The sequence below is a fragment of the Anomaloglossus baeobatrachus genome, chromosome 7, assembly GCF_048569485.1.
Source record: "Anomaloglossus baeobatrachus isolate aAnoBae1 chromosome 7, aAnoBae1.hap1, whole genome shotgun sequence".
Lineage (NCBI taxonomy): Eukaryota > Metazoa > Chordata > Amphibia > Anura > Aromobatidae > Anomaloglossus > Anomaloglossus baeobatrachus.
In genome coordinates, this window is record NC_134359.1 from 236,410,082 (window position 1) to 236,431,466 (window position 21,385).

At 40.4% G+C, this 21,385-nt stretch overlaps 1 protein-coding gene across 2 annotated transcripts in view; it reads left to right on the forward strand.

Moving 5' to 3' along the window:
- Positions 1–21,385, forward strand: part of MYH11 (myosin heavy chain 11) — a 153,404-nt gene that overhangs the window by 84,111 nt on the left and 47,908 nt on the right. The window contains exons 6-11 of one of the 2 annotated variants that reach the window (XM_075317961.1): positions 3,667–3,687; positions 13,832–13,924; positions 14,040–14,103; positions 16,724–16,822; positions 16,980–17,123; positions 19,128–19,223. In XM_075317961.1, coding sequence (XP_075174076.1) covers positions 3,667–3,687; positions 13,832–13,924; positions 14,040–14,103; positions 16,724–16,822; positions 16,980–17,123; positions 19,128–19,223 — 517 coding nt within the window. The remainder of the gene's footprint in view (positions 1–3,666; positions 3,688–13,831; positions 13,925–14,039; positions 14,104–16,723; positions 16,823–16,979; positions 17,124–19,127; positions 19,224–21,385) is intronic. The other variant, XM_075317963.1, reaches the window with a different exon arrangement.

Below are 21,385 nucleotides of genomic sequence, written 5' to 3' on the forward strand. Positions count from 1 at the left end.
GTGCAGTTTGTTTTTTCATTTACTTGGTAAAAAAGGAACAACCCCTTTAAGTGCACCTTCCCACATACTTTATTTTATATCTTTCTCCTCATCTTTGATTGACAGCTCTGGCTTTACAGGAGCCATAGGGGTAGAAATAGACAGAAAACAAGTAGGAGGGAAGGTACACTGAACTGTTCTGGCACACCAAGGGTGCACTGAGTGTCTGTGCTTGTTTGAACAGACATACTATTGTGACAAAGACCCTTTAAATATATTCTCAATTATTTCTCGACTATTGCTGCCTTTACAGTAGCCACACGGAGTGTTACCCAGTTTTCTAAAAGGCAAACGTAGTGCACAATATCTGTACTATGCTAAAAACTTGGCAAAATGCCACATTTTGGCCATGTTCACATAGTAAGGGTTTCCCATAAGCTAATTTATTGTGTATTATTTAAACAATACTTGATAGAAATCAACAGATCAAACTAGAATTTCTGTTGGGTATTGTCCAAAGGAAACAAGGAACAGTTCCATTATTATAATATAAAAAGTCTGTCAGCACAGAATGACTGCTCAAACCAAGCACAGGAGCTCCGTGCACTCTTGGTGTGGCCAAAGGTGTCAGTGCTCATTCCCACCTACTTACTTTCATATATGTCCAGCCTCCTCTTCTTTGATTGACAGTTATGGCTTTAGAGGAGCCATAGATTAGTAATGATAGATGGAAAACAAGTATACCTGAAGATGATCTACATTGTTTAACCCACCAAGGGCGCCTATGCTTGGTTTGAACAGTCACTTTGTACTGTCAGATTTCCTGTAACAGAACAAATCCATGGCTTTTCAATAGGAAATTTGAGGCAATATTTAACAGGTTTAGATATTAAAACTTGTGTCATTTTCACTATTTCCCTTTGGACATTTTCCTGAACATATTAATGAGGACATATGTGCATGGATGGGCCATGGGTGACTGTCCAAAGTGTGACCCAATATGTTTCAGCAGCTATCCATTCTGGTAATGAGTGGGACACCCTCCTCTTATACAGTATGTCTATATACCATAAATATATCGTGTTTTTGGGATCGCTGGTGTCCCAACAGCCAGACCCATCAGCAAATTATCAACTATCGGTTGGACCCTATTTTACATTACATATCATATATATATATATATATATATATATATATATATATATATATATATCTATATATATATATCTATATATATATATATATATATATATATATATATATATATATATATAGATATATAGATATATATATAATGTGTATGTGTGTGTGTATATAATATATATACTGTGTGTGTGTATATATATATATATATATATATATATATATACTGTGTGTGTGTATATATATATATATATATATATATATATATATATATATATATATATATATATATATATATATATATATATATATACACATACACACAGTTAAACAGTTTATATATATCTCTCTCTCTATATCTATATATATAATATATATATATATATATATATATATATATATATATATATAATACAGGGTGGTCCAAAAGTAGGTGGACACTATGTGTAATGGGGTTATCAAACATGGTGTAAAGTGAAACTGACTCAGTTGCACTTACCACCAACCAATCAGATTCCACCTTTCATTTTCCAAAGAGTCTGTGAAGAATGAAAAGTGGTGTCTGATTGGTTGCTAAGGGCAACTGAGTCAGTTTCACTTTACACCATGTTTGATATCCATAATACACATACTGTCCACCTACTTTTGGACCACCCTGTATATATATATATATATATATATAATATATATATATATATATATATATATATATATATATACACGTATATCTATCAGAGATATATAAATATAAATATATATATATATATATATACTGTGTAACTGTGTATATAAATATATATTCCTTCACATATGAGTAGAGCATATCAGTTATATACCGTACTTCTGCTTGAAAACTTAAAGAATCTTTGGAAGTGATGGTCACCTCTCCTTTGGATAAGTGATACCTTACTGATCAATTGCGGTCCGACTTTCACTGATCCTGAAAAAGGGGCTCAGTAAGGCCCCAACTGAATGAGGCGGTGGCCGGGCATGTGCACCATGACTCCATTGATACTCTGTGGGACCGATGGAAATACCTGAGCGCTGTATTCAGTTATTTCTGGCAGTACTTTACAGAATGAATGGAGTGGTGATGCTCATGCTCCGGCACCTCTCCATTCAGATGGGGCATTTGAGAGCCCCTTTTTTCGGATCAGTGAGAGTGCTATCAGTTTGACCCAAAAAATGAGTGCATTATGGCCTTATTAAGTAACCTTTTACATACTATATTTCACAGAATTTTCTGCTGTTTGAAATGGTTAGTTTGCTTTATAGTTTTTTTTCCTTAATTCTTTCTAATACTTTTTTAAAACAGGGAAAGTTATCACCTTTCCAAACAAGGACGGGGTTCTGAAATGCCCCATCATAACGTAGTAGTGGCCGACCATGCACGCCATGACTACATTCATTCTCTGTCTGACTGCCGTAAATAGCTGAGCACTGTATTTGGCTATCTCCAGCAGCGCTATAGAAAATGAATGGAGCGATGATGCCATGCGCAGGCACCGTCCTATTCTGACAAGATATTTCAGAGCTTCATTCTTAGGATCAGGGGGGTTCCAGAGGTTAGACCTGTACCAATCAGAAAATTATCACCGATTCAGCTGGACCCCCACTGATTAGCATGTTATTGCCTATTCAGTGGTAACTTCTGAAGATGGGATTATTCCTTTAAATACTTAATTTCACAAAATACTCTACTGTTAACATTCAACCATTTGCTCTAAGTTCTTTTTTTTTGTATTCTTTATTAAAATATGGAGTCATCACCTGTACAAACAATATTTGATAACTTGTTGATTGATAGTGGTCCAACTGCTGGGACCCCACCAATACTGTAAGCGGAGCTCTGAAATGCCCAGTGTAAAAGGAGAAGTGTTGGACCCAAACCAATTAGCACGTTATTACCTATTCTGAAGATGGGAATAACTCCTTTAAAGGGATTGTCCACTACTGGGACAACTTCTTCTGATCCCACCAGACCCTGTACTCACCTCCCGTTCTGGAGCCATTCCAGTGCTGCCGGGAAATGCGGTTTTGGGCTCACATGACCTTGTGACATCACAAGAGCCCCACATCTAATCACCGCTGGTTTCTCGCTCCCCACCTTCGGACCAAATGAGTTAATAAACAGGAAGTGACGCTGTGACTGCCACTCACTTCCTGTTGATTGCTCATTTAGTCCAATGGCAGGGATGGAGAAGCCAGTGGTGATTGGACGTGGGGCTCTCGGGATGTCACAATGTCCCCTGAGCCCCTAACCGCGATTACCAACAGTGCTGGCATGGCGCCAGACCGGGAGGTGGGTACAGAGTCTTTTATTTTAACTGGGGGAAACAAGTGGAATCAAAAGTGGTGGTCCTAGTAGTGGACAACCCCTTAAAATACTATATTTAACAGAATGTTCTATTGTTAGAATTGGGCCATTTACTTTAGGCTTTTTCTTGTATTCTTTCTAACACTTTAAAATAGGGAGAGAAAAAAAAATGTGTTTTGTGCCATTTCTGTGTCTGACATTTGTTTTACCGCATTATTCAACTACAGCAAGGCCCGTCTTTTGCTTACGTGAGTAAATAGATTGTGCAGTGTGCGTGTGGTGGCACCGAGTGGACATCTGCATGCTATTGTTGCACACTCAGAACCGTCGGTGGAGGAGAAATGGTGGTGATATCGTGTTGTATCATGGAGAAATGCAACAATAGCACTCGTGTTTGACACAAACTAGTCGAATGAATGAGCTTTGACTCGTGCCGAACTGTGGTTGTTCAGCGGGGAAGAAGTCTAAAAACAGAAAATCTGCAAGGTGGCATAATGGAATGGGTATCAGTAGAAAGCAATCTGGAGCTGCGGGGGCAATATCTCAACTTTGAATGACTTTATATAGAAGGGGCTGACAATCACTGATCGCAAGTCAAACCTCATACAATCCTTTGTGTGTTTTTGATACTTTTGGTTAACATTTCGACAATGCTGAACGAACCAGCTGCTTGAATTTGGAAAGTCATCGAACTGAAATTGAAATTTTAACAGACCCAGTGTGACTTTGTAGTGGGATTGCAATATAGTGTGCACCTTCTTTATTGAGACTTTGTGCTCTGCATGACTGCATGACTCTCTGCTTGCTATTACTTTTGGTTGTTTTCTAATATTAACATATATTTAGCTGAATACAATGAAATATATATTTTCGAGCTGAAGCTTCCCAGAAATATTTACAATCATGGACATCTAAAAAAAGATACTAAAAAAAAAAAGAAAGTAACTGCTACGCATTCCCACAAATCAGAGCGCTGTGCATAGCTGTCGTCTGCTCACTCATTCCAGTTAATAGTGATCTGCATTCCAGTTCTTCTCTACCAGAGAGGCAGATTCTACAGTTAAAACCAGAACTTTATAAACACTATCTAAAAAGATACATCTGCATGTTTTTCTCACTATATGACATGATAATTAACTCAGATGTTGCCAACAAACCTATCAGAAGCTTCTGAAGACATGACATCATCATATGGGCTGTCCCATAGTGTTAAAGTCATTGTACTCTAAAGGCCCCGTTACACGCAGCGATATCGCTAGCGATATCGCTTGCGAGCATACCCGCCCCCGTCGTTTGTGCGTCACGGGCAAATCGGTGCCCGTGGCGCACAACATCGTTAAGAGCCATCACACATACTTACCTGCCTAGCCACATCGCTGTGGCCGGCGAACCGCCTCCTTTCTAAGGGGGCGGTCCGTGCGGCGTCACAGCGGCGTCACTAAGTGGCCGCCCAATAGAAGCGGAGGGGCGGAGATGAGCGGGACGTAACATCCCGCCCACCTTCTTCCTTTCGCATTGCCGGTGGCCGCAGGTAAACTGCAGTTTGTCGTTCCCGAGGTGTCACGCGTAGCGATGTGTGCTGCCTCGGGAACGACGAACAACCTGTGTGCTCAACAATCAACGATTTTTTGAAAAGGAACGACGTGTCAATGATGGATGATTTGGTGAGTATTTTCCATCGTTAACGGACGCTCCTTGCTGTCACACGCAACGACGTCGCTAACGATGCCGGATGTGCGTCATGGAATCCGTGACCCCGGCGATATATCGTTAGATACGTCGTTGCGTGTAACGGGGCCTTTAGTGTATGTAAACTTTTGACTTTGCAGAAAGTAATGAAAATGACTTAAAACACTCTCTCTCTCTCATTATTCTGGCATTTGGCAAATATAAATAATTTTGGTTCTTAATTGACCTAAAACGGGAAAGGTTTGTTCTGATTTCATGTCAGATAGTGCGAAAAACATTCAGATATGTCTTTATGGATAGTGGATGGAAACTGTATGTGGCCCCCCAATTTGTGGTTTGGGATTTATATTCCTTGCCTAGCTCAAATTTTTTAGGATATGGTAACTTTTTTAATTAAATATATATATATATATATTGGGCTAAAAAATGATTTGTGCAATTATGTGTCATTAAACATTTATCTCCTTTTGGCTATTATAGATTTTTAAGTCCATGCACATTTCTGGCTAGAAAGAGTTAACCTAGAATCCACAAGGGAAGCTAGATCAAACATGGTGTATATTTATTTTACTCACTTGTATAGCCCTAATAATTCCACAGCACTTTACAGACATGATCTATGAGTCTTACCTTTCTTTTTATGAACTTCTCTGTGCTAATTTATGACCACACCAATGTTAAACTGAGCTTTGAGGTGAGGAAAAGCTCAGAAAAAGAAAGATAAAAGAGTTAGAATGAGTTCACTGACAGATTCTCAGTTAACTCATTCTATCTTTACTATCTTTTTGTGAACTCCTCTGTGCTAATTTATGACCACACCAATGCTAAGCTGAACTTTGAGATGAGAAAAGCTCAGAAAAAGACAGATAAAAGAGTTAACTGAGAATCTGTCAGTGAACTCATTTTAACTCACTCTGCAGTGCTACGGTAGGCAAATGATGCAAAAAATGTAATGAAACCCTATTGCAAAATTTATTTTTCAACCCAAAATATATTCATTTAAGAAAAAGAAAATGTAATTGAAGATGCTTATTTTCTTAAATATAGGGTATTATTTTGGATATGTCGTAGATTATGGGAACAGTGCACACAATTTGCTATATCTGCTAAAGCTCATGTGGAATGGCAATTCTCATGCTTGGCATGAGTCAACACCTGGATTATATTACGAAAACGTGCACATTACACAAGAGATACATCTGATTTTTGTTTTCCTTAGTTTTAAATAGTAAAAAGGTGTTATGATGTAAGGCAGTGACCCCAATCAATGGCCTGTGGGACATATGTGACTCAGGGCACAGCTTCTTTCTATTTGCAAGTCATTGACTCATTTTATAGTCCCAATGTGAAGTTAATACTGACTGACCGGAATATTTCCTAATGTCTCCTGAATCCTGCATTGCTTTCCTTTTGTTCCTGTGCCTCTCCTCTCCTGAGATAGGGCCCCCTCTTCTCCATATATAAGTGTAATCTTGTTAGCCAAGAGGGTGGGGTCATCAACTTTTCTATGTGGGTACCTCTTTTGGAAGATCACACCCCCTTGGCTAGTAAAGCACATCTCGGAAACAGAAAGGCACAGGTACAAAAAGTGAACAAAACCAAATTCATGAGAAAAGCTACATTTACATCAGGTTAAAAAAGTTATATTTATGGCAAGTACAGTGATGCTATTGGGTTCAAATGCTACATTTGTGAAAGTAACCCTTCTCATGTACCATTAAGAATACTGGGGTGGGTTTGCTATGTGGCCGAGTGGTCTTAGGCACCAGTCACATATGCTGTTGCGAACTTGGCACCTCCTATAGCAGTGCTCCTGCTGCACAGACAACTTCAAGGAGAAAACTGAGATGTAGTCAGATAACTGTCCGGGGTTAAAAGCCAAGAAGTCACGACAGGAACAGGGAGCAGGCAAAGAAGTCAAGCAACAGTCTTGGGTCAGAAAACAGGGATCAGAAGAAATCAAAAACTAAGGTTAACAGAACAACTACCAAACCAGAATGTACGACTGGCAAGGTTCTGGGGGAGCATGTTCAGTAAAGAAACAGGGCAATTTCCAGAAAGATGGAACACCTGAGCAATACAGCTCCCAGAACCAGAATGGAATCCTGCACAATCAATCAACCTGCCAGCTCAGCAGTCCAGAAAACACAGCAGAGCATCTCCAATGCAAGATGTTCTGCACAGAGGAATCATGACAATTATACAGATCAGGGGTAGCCAGCTAGTGGTGTTTGGTGCCAAAATATTATCTATAAAGCAGTCAGGAGCCTCCATCATGAGAGCACAGATGCATGTGCCACTGCACCAAGTTAACTTCACCCCTTATTATATTGGCACATCTCCTAAACTAGATAATGACAATTCTGTATTCTCAGCCTGAGTGCTCAGAACTAGTAATATAAAAGATGACCCTTGCACAGTACCCACAGTACACTAGAGTAACATGCAAGGTACATAGTAGTGCAATCTGCAGCTACACCCCATTATTGTCCCATGGAGAAGTGTCTGTATGGCAGAAACACAATTTTTTAAGTGGACAACTCTTTTAACTACTAGTTAAAGGGAGCCAACCAGCAGGATTTTCATATATAAAGTAAAGCCAGTGCTATACTGGTGCTAGGATGCTGAATGTAACCATAGCTGTTGTTCTGAGATTGGATGTTTTATTTCAGAAATATGTGCAAGTAAAGTTTCAGCAATGCACTGCTATTTGATTGACAGGTGCAACAGGAAGGGAATATGTGGGTCGGGTCTTGCTATCTATTCCCGCCCCTGTCTGCCTGCCTGGCCTTCCTTCCTCTGTCATCATCATAGATGTTAATTCCGAAGCAGGCAGAGAGACAGAAGCGGGAATAGATAGTAAGACCCGACCCACATATTCCCTTCCTGTTGCACCTGTCAATCAAATAGCAGTGCATTGCTGTAACTTTACTTGCACATATTTCTGAAATAAAACATCCAATCTCAGTATAAAAGCTATGCTTACATTCAGTATCCTAGCACCAGTATAGCGCTGGCTTTACTTTATATATGAAAATCCTGCTGGTTGGCTCCCTTTAACTAGTAGTTAAAAGAGTTGTCCACTTAAAAAATTGTGTTTCTGACATACAGTCATGAGAATAGCTAAATACTCCCCCTTCAAATTCTGTAGATTTACTTATCAGGAAATAATTAATAAAAAATCTGGTCCCCAAAAGGTCTTAAAATTAGGTAAACGCAACTGAAGATGAATAACAACACATGACAAATTATACCGTGTCATTGTTTATTTACCAGAAGCTAGGACAAAATTCAAAAGAAGCGTGTAGAAAAATAAGTAGGCCCTTACTGCTTCCAGAGGAATTAAGAGGTTAATTGTTCATCAGCAAGTGTGATCACCTCTATAAGAGCAGATGTTTCAGAAATTTGCTGGTCAGGAGCTTATTATAGGCATGTGTTAACACAATAACAAAGTACAAAGACATCAACAATGTTATTAGAGAAGCATTTGTTGCAGTCTATAAATCTGGGAAGTGTTATAAGGCCATTTGAAACAAATTTGAAGTTCTTCATTCAACAGTGAGAAAGATTGTTACAAGTGAAAAATATTCAATAATTTTACATATTCCCAGGAATAGGTATCCCAGTAAATTCATTCCAATAAAGATTATTATTCCAAGGTCAAACTGTACAATGCTTAGAGAAATAATAATAATAATAATAATAATAATAATAAAAATCCAAGAGCTACAGCTCAGAAGCTAAAGGCCTCCATATCCTATTAAATGTTCAAGTTCATGACAATACAAGAACAAGACTGAATAAGTATGCCTTGTTTGGAAGCTTTGCCAAGAGAAAGACTCTTTTTTTCCATAGAGAACATGGCAGTATGGCTAAAATTTGCAAAATTGCATCTGAACAAGCTACAAGACGTCTGGAACAATGTGCTTTGGACAAACGAGACATAGTGGAGATCTTTGGTCATAGTTTCTAAACTAGAAATATCAGCACAAATACCTTTTACCAGGTGTCAATTGGCACCGCTTTTGTTGAATAAAGACATATTGCAATTTGTAATGTGTTTTTGTTAATCTTTGGTCCTATTTACATCATTTTAAGACCTTCAATTGTCCAGATGTTTTTTATGATATCCTGCAATGCAAACACATAGAATTCAAAGGTTTTGGCCATCACTATAAAAACAAAGAAATTACTAAAGCATCCTGTATAAGTGAAGATTCACTGATGTCCCTGTTTTCTTGGGTTCTTGCAGCTTCAGTCCTAAACTCAAGAATAAGCTTAAAATGTCAGTCCATCATACGTTGTGTGTGTGAGAGAGGCTGTCTGACTGCTCCCTTCAGTAACTAAGCCAGTCCCCTTGACTTAATTGGGTATTCCCATCTCCAAGATAATATCTCAATATGTAGTAGGTGTAATAATAATAATATTAGAAAATACCTCCAATTAGAAATGTAGTATAGTTCTCCTGATATAGCCATGTCACTTACCTAATGTGCAGGGCATTGCAGCTTAGGTATCCATGGTTATGACCACTCATTATGACAGTTAGTTACTAGTGGTTGTAACCATGTATACCTAAGATACTGCAATGCCCTGCACATGAGGTAAGAGACATAGCTAATCAGGAGAACTATACTACATTTCTAATTGAAGGTATTTGCTAATATTATTATTACACCTATTACATATTGGGATAGGATCTTGGAGAATATCCCTTTAACTATTGAAATGAGCCAGTCAGCCAGTCTCCTTCACACCCAGCAATGATGATGCACCGACACTGTAACCACAGGGCTAGAAGTGAAGCTACAGGGATGATGACTTTACAGTAAAATGGGGACATCAATGCAGTGGAGCGTTCCTAATTAAAACACTGTTATATATAAATAAATCACATTTAAAAAAAATAAATTAAAAAAATAAATAAAATATATATATATATATATATATATATATATATATATATGTGTATCCTCTACAGGTAGTAGTATGTTTTGTATCATTGTATATTCATTTATTTATAGCACTAGAAATTGATAAAAAAAAATACAAAAAAACACATGCACATGCATTGTACCTTTTTATCTGTGCCTACAATTACTAAATTCATTATTTTGACCACTGTCTGCATGTCGTGCTGTGTTCACATTTATATCCTTATTACACTGCTTGCGTATCTGTGCATGCAAAATCAATGATAAGATTGCGAGACATTGATTTATTTTTCCTGTTGCAGGCTAAGTATTGCTGCATTTAGCATTATTGTTTGCCTATATTGTGGAATGCAGTAGCAAACATTCAGAAAAAGAAGGGTTAAAGGGGTTGTCTATTACTTAGACACCCCTACTCATTCCCCTTGTTTGCTCCCGTAAAAATAAATAAGCCTTTTCTCCCTTCCGGGACAGCCACGGTTCCAGCAATGCCTGAAGTCACGGTCCCGAGGCCCTCATGACATTATTATGACATGCGAGCCCCACGACCAATCATCATTCGGCATCTGTCTCCCCGCCTTCGGACATTTGAGCAGGATGTGAGCGCAGCGCTGACTTCCTGCTTAACCGTCTGTAAGAAGGGAGAAGGAAGTTGACATTTATTGGTTGTGGGGCCTACGTGTTATAAAAATGTCATATGGACCCCGGGAATGTGACTTCAGGCATCGCTGGAACTGCAGCCACATCAGAGATGAGTATAGGCTTATTTATTTTTACGGGGACAAACAGGGGAGATGAGTAGGGGTTCTCCAAGTAATGGATATCCCCTTTAAGCAGTGCTTACTTAGGCCCTCTTCACACATACCGGAGACACACTCACATGCCTACTTATTAAAATCTATGTTGATTTCACACAGATCATATGTCTGTGTGAATCATACGTGCGTTCCTGTGATCCACATGGGTATATGTCCATTTTTCCCGGTAGCTCGGATCACATGAACCCATACAAGTTAATGGGTCCATGAAAACACACACAGCACATATACGTGTGCCGTCCATATGGCATGGACCAGAATGAAATGCATTCAAAGAATTACTGATTATGAAGTGTTAAAGATGTGCAAAGATAATAGATAGCTATTATCTGTCTATCTATCTATTATCTATCTATCTATCCCTCTGTCTATCTATTATCTATCCATCCATCTATCTATCTATCTATCTATTATCTATCCCATTATCTATCTATCTATTATCTATCCCATTATCTATCTATCTATCCATCCATCTATCTGTCTATCCCTCTATCTATCTATCTATCTATCTATCTATCCCTCTATCTATCTATCTATCTATCTATCCCACTATCCATCTATCTATTTATCTATCTATCTATCTATCCCATTATCTATCTATCTATCTATCTATCTATCTATCTATCTATCTATCTATCTATCTATCTATCTATCTATCTATCCCTCTATCTATCTATCTATCTATCCCATTATCTATCTATCTATCTATCTATCTATCCCACTATCCATCTATCTATTTATCTATCTATCTATCTATCCCATTATCTATTTATCTATCTATCTATCCCTCTATCTATCTATCTATCCCATTATCTATCTATCTATCTATTATCTATCCAACTTTGCACATCTTTAACACATAAAAACTATTATTTTTGGTGTCATGTGTTTTTTATTCTAGGATGTGTTACACAGTTGACACATGTACACACGGATAATACATGGATGGCACATGTACACACGGATGACACATTGGTGACAGACACGTACACATGGATGACATACATGTGCACACGGATAACACATGGATGGCACACACTCACGGATGACACATTGAAGACAGACACGTACACATGGATAACATACATGTGCACACGGATGATACATGGATTACACACATACACACAGATGACACATTGATGACACACATGTACACATGAATGACACACACATACACATTGATGGCACACGAACACACGGATGACACAGGGATGACACATGGATGGCACACGTACACATGGATGACACATACACACGGATGACACATGAATGACACATACACACAGATGACACATGGATGACACACGTACACATGGATGACACGTATACACATATGACACATGGATGGCACACGTACACACAGATGATACATGGATGACACACACACAGAAGACACATGGAGGACACACGTACACACGGATGACACATGGATGACACGTACACACGGATGACACATGGATGACACACGTACACACGGATGACACAGGGATGACACATGAATGGCACACGTACACACGGATGACACACGGATGACACACGGATGACACACGGATGACACACGGATGACACACGGATGACACATGGATGACACATGGATGACACACGAAAACACGGATGACACAGGGATGACACTTGGATGGCACACGTACACATGGATGACAAATGGATGACACATATACACAGATGACACATGGATGACACACATACACATGGATGACACATGGAGGACACACGTACACACGGATGACACATGGCTGACACGTACACACGGATGACACATGGATGACACACGTACACACGGATGACACAGGGATGACACATGAATGGCACACGTACACACGGATGACACACGGATGACACACGGATGACACACGGATGACACATGGATGACACACGAAAACACGGATGACACAGGGATGACACTTGGATGGCACACGTACACATGGATGACAAATGGATGACACATATACACAGATGACACATGGATGACACACATACACATGGATGACACGTATACACATATGACACATGGATGTCACACGTACACACAGATGATACATGGATGACACACATACACACAGAAGACACATGGAGGACACACGTACACACGGATGACACATGGCTGACACGTACACACGGATGACACATGGATGACACACGTACACACGGATGACACATGGATGACACGTACACACAGATGACACATGGATGACACACACATGCACACGGATGGCACACATGTACACACGAATTACACACATACACACGGATGACACACATACGACACACATACACACGGATGACAAAAGCACACACTGATAACACACACAAATGGATATCAGATACGTACACACGGATGGCACATTTGAGTGGCACTCATGTACACACGGATGATTCACATGTACACACAGATGACACACACAAACGGATTACACACACACACGTACACACGGATGGTTAAAACAGAGCATGCCCCAGTTGCGTTTTTTTGTGCACACGTGTGAAGGGGGTCTTAAAGCTTGGTGATGTGTGTTACATCACGACATGGCACAATGCTGTGTTTAGGGCAGAAGATAAGAGGATTCTGGATGTTTCTTTTCTGATATTAATTTTTGCCAAAAATACCAATGATTCATCTGACAGCTTGTGCCAAGTCCAATCAGGGCATCTCAGTAATGATACTTAGCAGATGCTGCGCTTGGTCTTTGATCTGAACATTACAGTACTTACTGTATGATAGCGGCTGCTCCAGGCTTCATGCTACAATAGAGTTCTTAATTGCAATCCACCAGTACATCAAGCTATTCGCTCAGAGGAGTAAGTGACCTTTGGCCACCCATTAAATTTCATATATTTTAGGTATTTCAGGCTCTACTCTTACCCCAAATTATGGATGTATACATCATTTTCATTTGTTGATTTCTATCCATCACACTGGTTGCTATGAATTTCAGGGAGAGCTGGAAAAGCAGCTTCTTCAAGCCAACCCCATCCTTGAAGCTTTTGGTAATGCCAAAACTGTGAAAAATGACAACTCCTCCAGATTTGTAAGTATAAAACAAGCAAGTGCGTAAAATAAGCAAGTTGACAACAAATGTTTACATAATATTGGATAAAACACATTGTAACAATGTAACCGTTGTCTTTCTCTTATGTGTCTAGGGTAAATTTATCCGTATCAACTTTGATGTTTCTGGATTCATCGTTGGCGCAAACATCGAAACTTGTATCCTTTTCAGCCCTCTAGAGAAGAATGCAGCCTGTTAGATAAACACATAGGACTGAAATGTCTAAGTAAGGGAAATATCCACAGGGAGAAAGATATAAACATCTAGAGATGTGGACACTGTTTAGAGACACTACATTTTTGGTTTCTTCTCTTCCAAGAGATACTTATCCTAGCGATTGTCTGAGCCAGAAGATTTTTTTACTTTGAACTAAATCATCCAGTCTCGACGTCTCAGTCTATGCAGAACAATTATTTACTCTTTCATGATAATTTAGATTTTTATCTAAAATCCTAAGCGTTTATTTTAGTAATAAAAAATCATGGTAAAATTCCGAAAAAATAGTTTAATTTAATTTTTAGGCTTTTTTTTCTTTTTTTTATCGAGGTGACAAGTAGTGACTATCATCAGGAGTTTTCTAAAAAAAAAGACTATAGAAATAATGGGACGTTTCTACAACTCAGTCCTTCTTCTGGTCCTACCAAGGAGCCACGTATATCAGTTTTAATATGCTGTACCATACTTACCTGTATAATATGGAAATGTAGCCCTGATGGGGTTGGAAATGGTAGCATTAGATGATTGTAAGCCAACAATGACAACTTACCATCTATCCAAGATAGTTGATGTGTCTGATCGTTGAGGGTGCCACTGTTGAATTCCCCAAAGAACAGGGGCCTAATGTCCTTTATATTAATTAAGTTGTGGTCATTCATGGGTGCTAACATTGTATTAAAGGTCCGTAAAACCGACAAAAATAGTCAGGTTGTCACACCGGGGACGAGAGGTCATCCGGTGAGTAACGCAACACATAGGGTACACCAGGGAAACAATACAATGGATGGCCTTGGCGCTAGTGAGAGGGGTCATCTCCTAACACTCACCTGAGGCTGATCCCTACACTCCCTAATGTCCCTAGACGAGTCCTTCCCAACGTGTGCCATTACATCCCTAGGTCCTTGCTGGCGTTGAACTCACCCTGACTGGTGTGAACACCAGCAAGAAGCTAGTCTCGCGTCTACAATAAAACAACACAAGGAAGGTAAGATAAACAGGGGAAAGAACAAGAAATAGTTCTCCACAGCTACTCAAGCAGGAAGCTTTTCAGCTGCAACAGAAACAACGCCTCAGCTTCTGCAGAGGCAAGTTCCTTCAAAGCGGTCAGTTACAGAATGAGAATGAGAGAGTGAGGACTAAGTTTAAATAGCAGAAGGGTGTGGCTGCAGCTGAGATTAACAGCTACAAGTCAATTACAGCATCATAGATAAGAGACCATAACCCCTTCAGCAATGGAATGTTTAGTTTAAAAAAGAGAAGGCTGAGAGGAGACTTAATAGCGGTCTACAAATATCTGAAAGGTAGTCACAGTGCAGAGGGAAATACCCTATTTTCATTAGCACAAGGAAGTACAAGAAGCAATGCGATTAAACTTAAAGGAAGGAGATTCAAATTAGACATTAGGAAATACTTTCTGACAATGAGGGCAGTCAGGGAGTGGAACAGGCTACCACGGGAGGTAGTGAGGGCAGTCAGAGAGTGGAACAGGCTACCACGGGAGGTAGTGAGGGCAGTCCAGTCAGAGAGTGGAACAGGCTACCACGGGAGTTAGTGAGGGCAATCAGAGAGTGGAACAGGTGACCACGGAAGGTGGTGAACTCGGCATCAATGGAAATCTTCAAGCAAAAACTGGATAAACATATAGCTGGGATGATTTTGGAAAGCCTGCACTCACGGAGGGTTAGACCCGATGGCCCTTGAGGTCCCTTCCAACTCTACCATTCTATGATTCTATGAATAAATGGAATTAAATTCGCACCTACTCTGGATAATCAATGAGCAGATTCTAAAATGGATCTGCGATCAATCAAACACTGAAACTTTCTCATCCCTGAAGGTCTCAGCAGGGCCCGACACATTCATGACACAGGTGTTGTTTAGTTCTTGTGATCAGCGGAGGTTCTACACATTTTAAGTGAAAAGTTCTGATAGTTGGCGAACATTTAAAGGAATACTCCAGGTAACAGATGCTGTGTTTTGCAAGTGGTCTTTGGAGCAGTATTCATATAATATGTGGTATGTCAAAAGTGTATATAGAGTATAACATTATGGTCAGTGGGTTTCTGCTATCGTCCCTAATATTGAAGAGTTCACAGGCACAGTGGATGGGAAGGAGTGCTGCTAGGCAAGGATGATCTATAAAGGAGCCACTATGTTATACCAGTAATGCAGCCACTAATTTGGAGAATTGATGGAACTCCCAGTGGTCATGTCCCAATAATCACACGGCATACCCTCACAATATGCCTTGACTTGTAATAAGTGTAAAAGACCTTTAATGACGAGGATGACTAAAACAATGCGAAGATTCAAACAGTCCAAGAGAAAAGGTGGTATGTACAAGACTTCAAGTCACTAATCCCGAAATATTGGCTGCTACGCTGGATAGATTGCACTGAAATGTTTGGTCCGGAGGTTAAATAACTGCAGGCTACTCCATATAAGGGCTCTTAGGATTTTGGCATAAAGTGTCGCTGTATAAACAAGCTCTAAATTCCACCCAGTTATCTTTAAACTTGGTTTTCTGTAGATTCTATGTTTGGTTCTTTAATAAAGAAACAGATTTGCTTGAAAAATCTCGTGCTATCCGGCAAGCTAAAGATGAGAGGACTTTCCACATATTTTACTATTTGCTCCGAGGATCTAAGCCTGCGTGGAAGGGTATGTAATGTGTTTGTATAGCCATCTATCCATCCCAATAAGTCCAGGGACCCCATTCATCAAAAATGTTGATGTAGTGGGACCCCATGTTCAAGTCACAAATCCGCACCACTGAACAGTCAATGTATCCCTTCACTTGTCCCATTTCTGTTTTCAGAGGAGTTACTACTGGAAGATTTTGGAAATTACACCTTCTTTTCCCATGGTTATGTACCCGTGCCTTCACAGGATGATGGAGACATGTTCCAGGAGACTTTGGAGGCCATGGAAATCATGGGATTTATTGAAGAGGAACAGCTAGGTAAGGGATCAACCTCAGCCTACAAATCTACAACTTCCAGAAGAACTAATGACTTTACGCATTAAGAGAATAGACACCTAAAGGCCTCTTTACACGCTACGATTTATCTGATGATATGTCGTCTGGGGTCACGGTTTTCGTGACGCACTTCCGTCATCGTTAGCGGCGTCGTTGCGTGTGACACCTACGTGCGACTCCGAACGATCGCAAATAGGGTGAAAATCGTTGATCGTTGATACATCGTTCAGTTTCAAAATATTGTTCGTCGTTTGGAACGCAGCAGACATATTGCTACGTTTGACACCCTGCCAACGACGAACAACATCCACACAACCACCTTGGTCAAACAATATATCGCTGAACGATGTGAGATGTGTACGTGTGACTGCCACAAAACAACCTATGAGCGATCTCGGCAAATTGTAGCAACGATCTGGACGTGTCACATCGCTAACGAGATCGCTAGCGATATCAGTGTGTGTAAAGCAGCCTTTAGAATTAGAAGTATTCTAACTCCTTGACCCCAAAATGACCAGAGGGCCACGTCTACAAACACTATGGCAATGGCCACGTCTAGTGCAGTTGTCTAGCTGCTTATAAGTAAAATATCGTGAGCTAAAACTGACATAAGAATGTAGTAATTATAGTTGTTCTCCTTTGAAGTCTCCAAAATGACCAATTAAACTAATCTTGTGCATATGAAGCACTCATCCTTAATATTAAGGCTGGCATTTTTAATATTGTAGGCTTTAACCCCTTCCCCAATAGTCAGAGCAACTTAGAGAAGTTCAGATCTTGACTATAACAAAAGTGATGATAGTAACAATGTGCAAAAGTGATGGAACAGACTCATTACAAGGGGTCTTATTCATGGTCGAATCCTAAAGCTATGTGCCCACGGGGCAATGTACCCACGGACTTTGCCGCAGGTTTGTCCGCAGGTTTACTACAGCTGCTCCCCGGAATCCGCAGCTATCCATTGCTGCAGGATTCGAGCATTTGTGTTGCGGTAAACCTGCGGGACAAGTGCGTAAATACTAGCGGAGCTCCCGGCCTCTATCTCCATAGTGGAAAGGCGGGATATCCACAAATATTTCCACATGAATAACTGACATACAGTTCTGTGCGGCTGCGGAAAATCCGCAGCATATTCCGCAGCCGCACATACCGCAGCATTGATACAGCGCTCCCCAAATCCCATAGGGTAACATGGGGAGTGTCTGTACTTGCATTAACCTGCGAATTTATCTGGAAAATCCAGATAAATCCGCTGGTTTTCCGCGGCAAAGTCCGTAGGTACATTGTCTCGTGGCCACATAGCCTTAAGCGGGGTTTACACGCTACGATATCGTTAATGTTTTATCGTCGGGGTCACGGTGTTTGTGACGCACATCTGGCATCATTAACGATATCGCAGCGTGTGACACTTACCAGCGACCTCAAGCGACCTCAAAAATGGTGAAAATCGTTCACCATGGAGAGGTCGTCCCAAAACCAAAAATCAGTAATGGTTGATTATCGATGTTGTTCGTCGCTCCTGCGGCAGCACACATCGGTGTGTGTGACACCGCAGGAACGAGGAACATCTCCTTACCTGTCGCCGGCCGCAATAAGGAAGGAAGGCGGTGGGCGGGATGTTACGTCCTGCTCATCTCCGCCCCTCTGCTTTGATTGGCCGGCCGCTTAGTGACGTCGCGGTGACGTCGCTGTGATGCCGAACGTCCCTCCCCCTTGAGGGAGGGATTGTTCGGCGGTCACAGCGACGCCGCCGACCAGGTAAGTGCGTGTGATGCTGCCGTAGCGATAATGTTCACTACCACAGCGAACACACGATATCACACACACGATATCGCACACACGATGGGGGCGGGTGCTTACACGCTCGATATGTTGTAGTGTGTAAAGCCCGCTTTAGTGCGGGAAAAGAAGGGCTAAGAAAGTGTTGATTTATTACCAATTCATATTGTGATATATTGTGATATTTTTTTTTTCCGAACATGGCAGCAATGATGAAGGTGGTGTCTTCTGTCCTCCAACTTGGTAACATTGTGTTCAAAAAAGAAAGGAACACTGACCAAGCCTCCTTGCCAGATGACACAGGTAATGTTTGTTGTAAAGTGTTCTGGAAATTATGTTCAATTATGACATACTGTACTGGTGTTTATGGTTACTTTCAAAATCTCCATTTCCCCCATCACAATGGTCTCACACTTTTGTGCTCTTTCTTGCCATCAGCTCTATGCACCTAGATGAGACACTTCTACCAGTACTATATGTGCTGGAATTTCCTTGACCTCACTCATTGGGAATCTATTAGCCAATATGAATTTTGACTGATCCGAAACCCCTCCTCTCTGGTATTGCTGTATACATGAGGTGCCCCGCTGTATGTACAGTGCCTTGCGAAATGACTCACACCTTTTGGGTTTTTACCTATTTTATTACATTACAACCTGTGGTTAAATATTTTTGTAATCTGATTTGTGTGTGATGCATCAGCACTACATAGTATAAATTGGGGAAGTGAAGTGAGAAAAATCTAGGCAAAAATTAAATTTATGTGATAAAATAAATAAAAATTGCTATGTGCGCCATGTGCATACGTATGATGAAGTCCCTAAAATTTTCTGGTGCAAGCAATTGCCTTCATAAGTCACATGCTTAGTGAGAGGAAGTCCACCTGTGTGCAATCTAAGTTCCCCAGGGTCTGTTAGTATATACACACCTATTCTGGAAGACCACAGAGGCTGCAACACCATTAAGCAAGAGGCACCACTAACCAAACAACACCATGAAGACCAAGGAGATCTCCAAACAAGTCATAGACAAAGTTGTTGAGAAGTAGAAGCCATGGTTGGGTTCTAAAAAATTATACCAATCTCTGAGAAGTTATTTCTTTGTTTGGGATACTATATAAACTGGTCACATGACGTATTAAAGCAGAAACTTTCAGTACACCACAAGGCGTGTGTGCTGCAATGATTTCCCAGGCGCTTGTAAATCAAATCTTACTAATTTGAAGTTCCAATTGCATAGAAGTAGTGTATTTCGCTCACCATCTGATGATCCCTGGAGCTCCATCAAATCCATTATCATCAAATGGAAAGACCATGGTAGCACAACATACCTGCCAAGAGAGGGCCGCCACCAAAACTCTCAGTCCGGGCAAGGATGGCATTAATCAGAGAGGCAGCACAGATACCAAAGGTAACCCTTAAGGAGCTGTAGAGTTCCCAAGCAGAGACTGGAGTATCTGTTCATACGACCACAATAAGCCATACACTCCATAGAACTGGCCTTTATGGAAGAGTAACCAGAAAAAAGCCTTTATTTACAGCCAAAAATTGGAAGGCTTGTTTTGATTTTGCCAAAAGACATGTGGAGACTCCCCAAATGTATAGAGGAAAGTGCCGTGTTCAAATGAGACCAAAATTGAACTTTGTAGCCACCAAGGTAAACACTATGTCTGACGTAAAGCCAACACAACTTATCATCCCAAGAACACCATCCCCACAGTAAAACATGGTGGTGGCAGCATCATGCTGTGGGGATGTTCTTTCCCAGCAGGGACAGGAAAAATGGTCCGAGTCAAGAAGAAGATGGATTGTGCGAAATGGGATATTCTTGAGTAAAACCTGTTTCAGGCTGTCAGTGATTTCAGACTGGATTAGAGGTTCTCCTTTCATACTGAATTCAAGACACAAAATAAAGATACAACCCTGAGATATATATTTAATTTTGTCATGAAGAACCACCAATGCTGAGGATAGAACATCATATTGTGCACTGATGGACACAGACAGTAAAGGGCCCCTGTTCAAGAACAATATATGGGCCATTTATAGCCTAATAACTCCTCATAATACACAATTCCACCTTTTTTGGAAGTAGAAATGGGCCCCCTTAACTCTTGGGCCCACGTTGCACCAATGATATGTCTGCCCCTGATTTTGTGACTAGTGAGGACCAGTACAAAAAGATTGAGAAGCCCTGATTTATGAAATACTTTATCCTATATCAGGGACAAACATACCATTGGTGTAACTTGTGCAGTCACTCAGTGACCCAAGAAGAAGGGGGCCGTCTATCACCTGCGAATAAAGGGCTGCAGTATGAAGAGCTATTGGACGGAGCATAAATTGTTCTTGCAAGGAGCCCTTTTCGGACTGTGTCCTCTATGAACAATATTATACTTTACTATATATTTATGCTATACCTATTTCAACTGAAATAAAATTAGTTAGGGCTCATTCAGACATTTG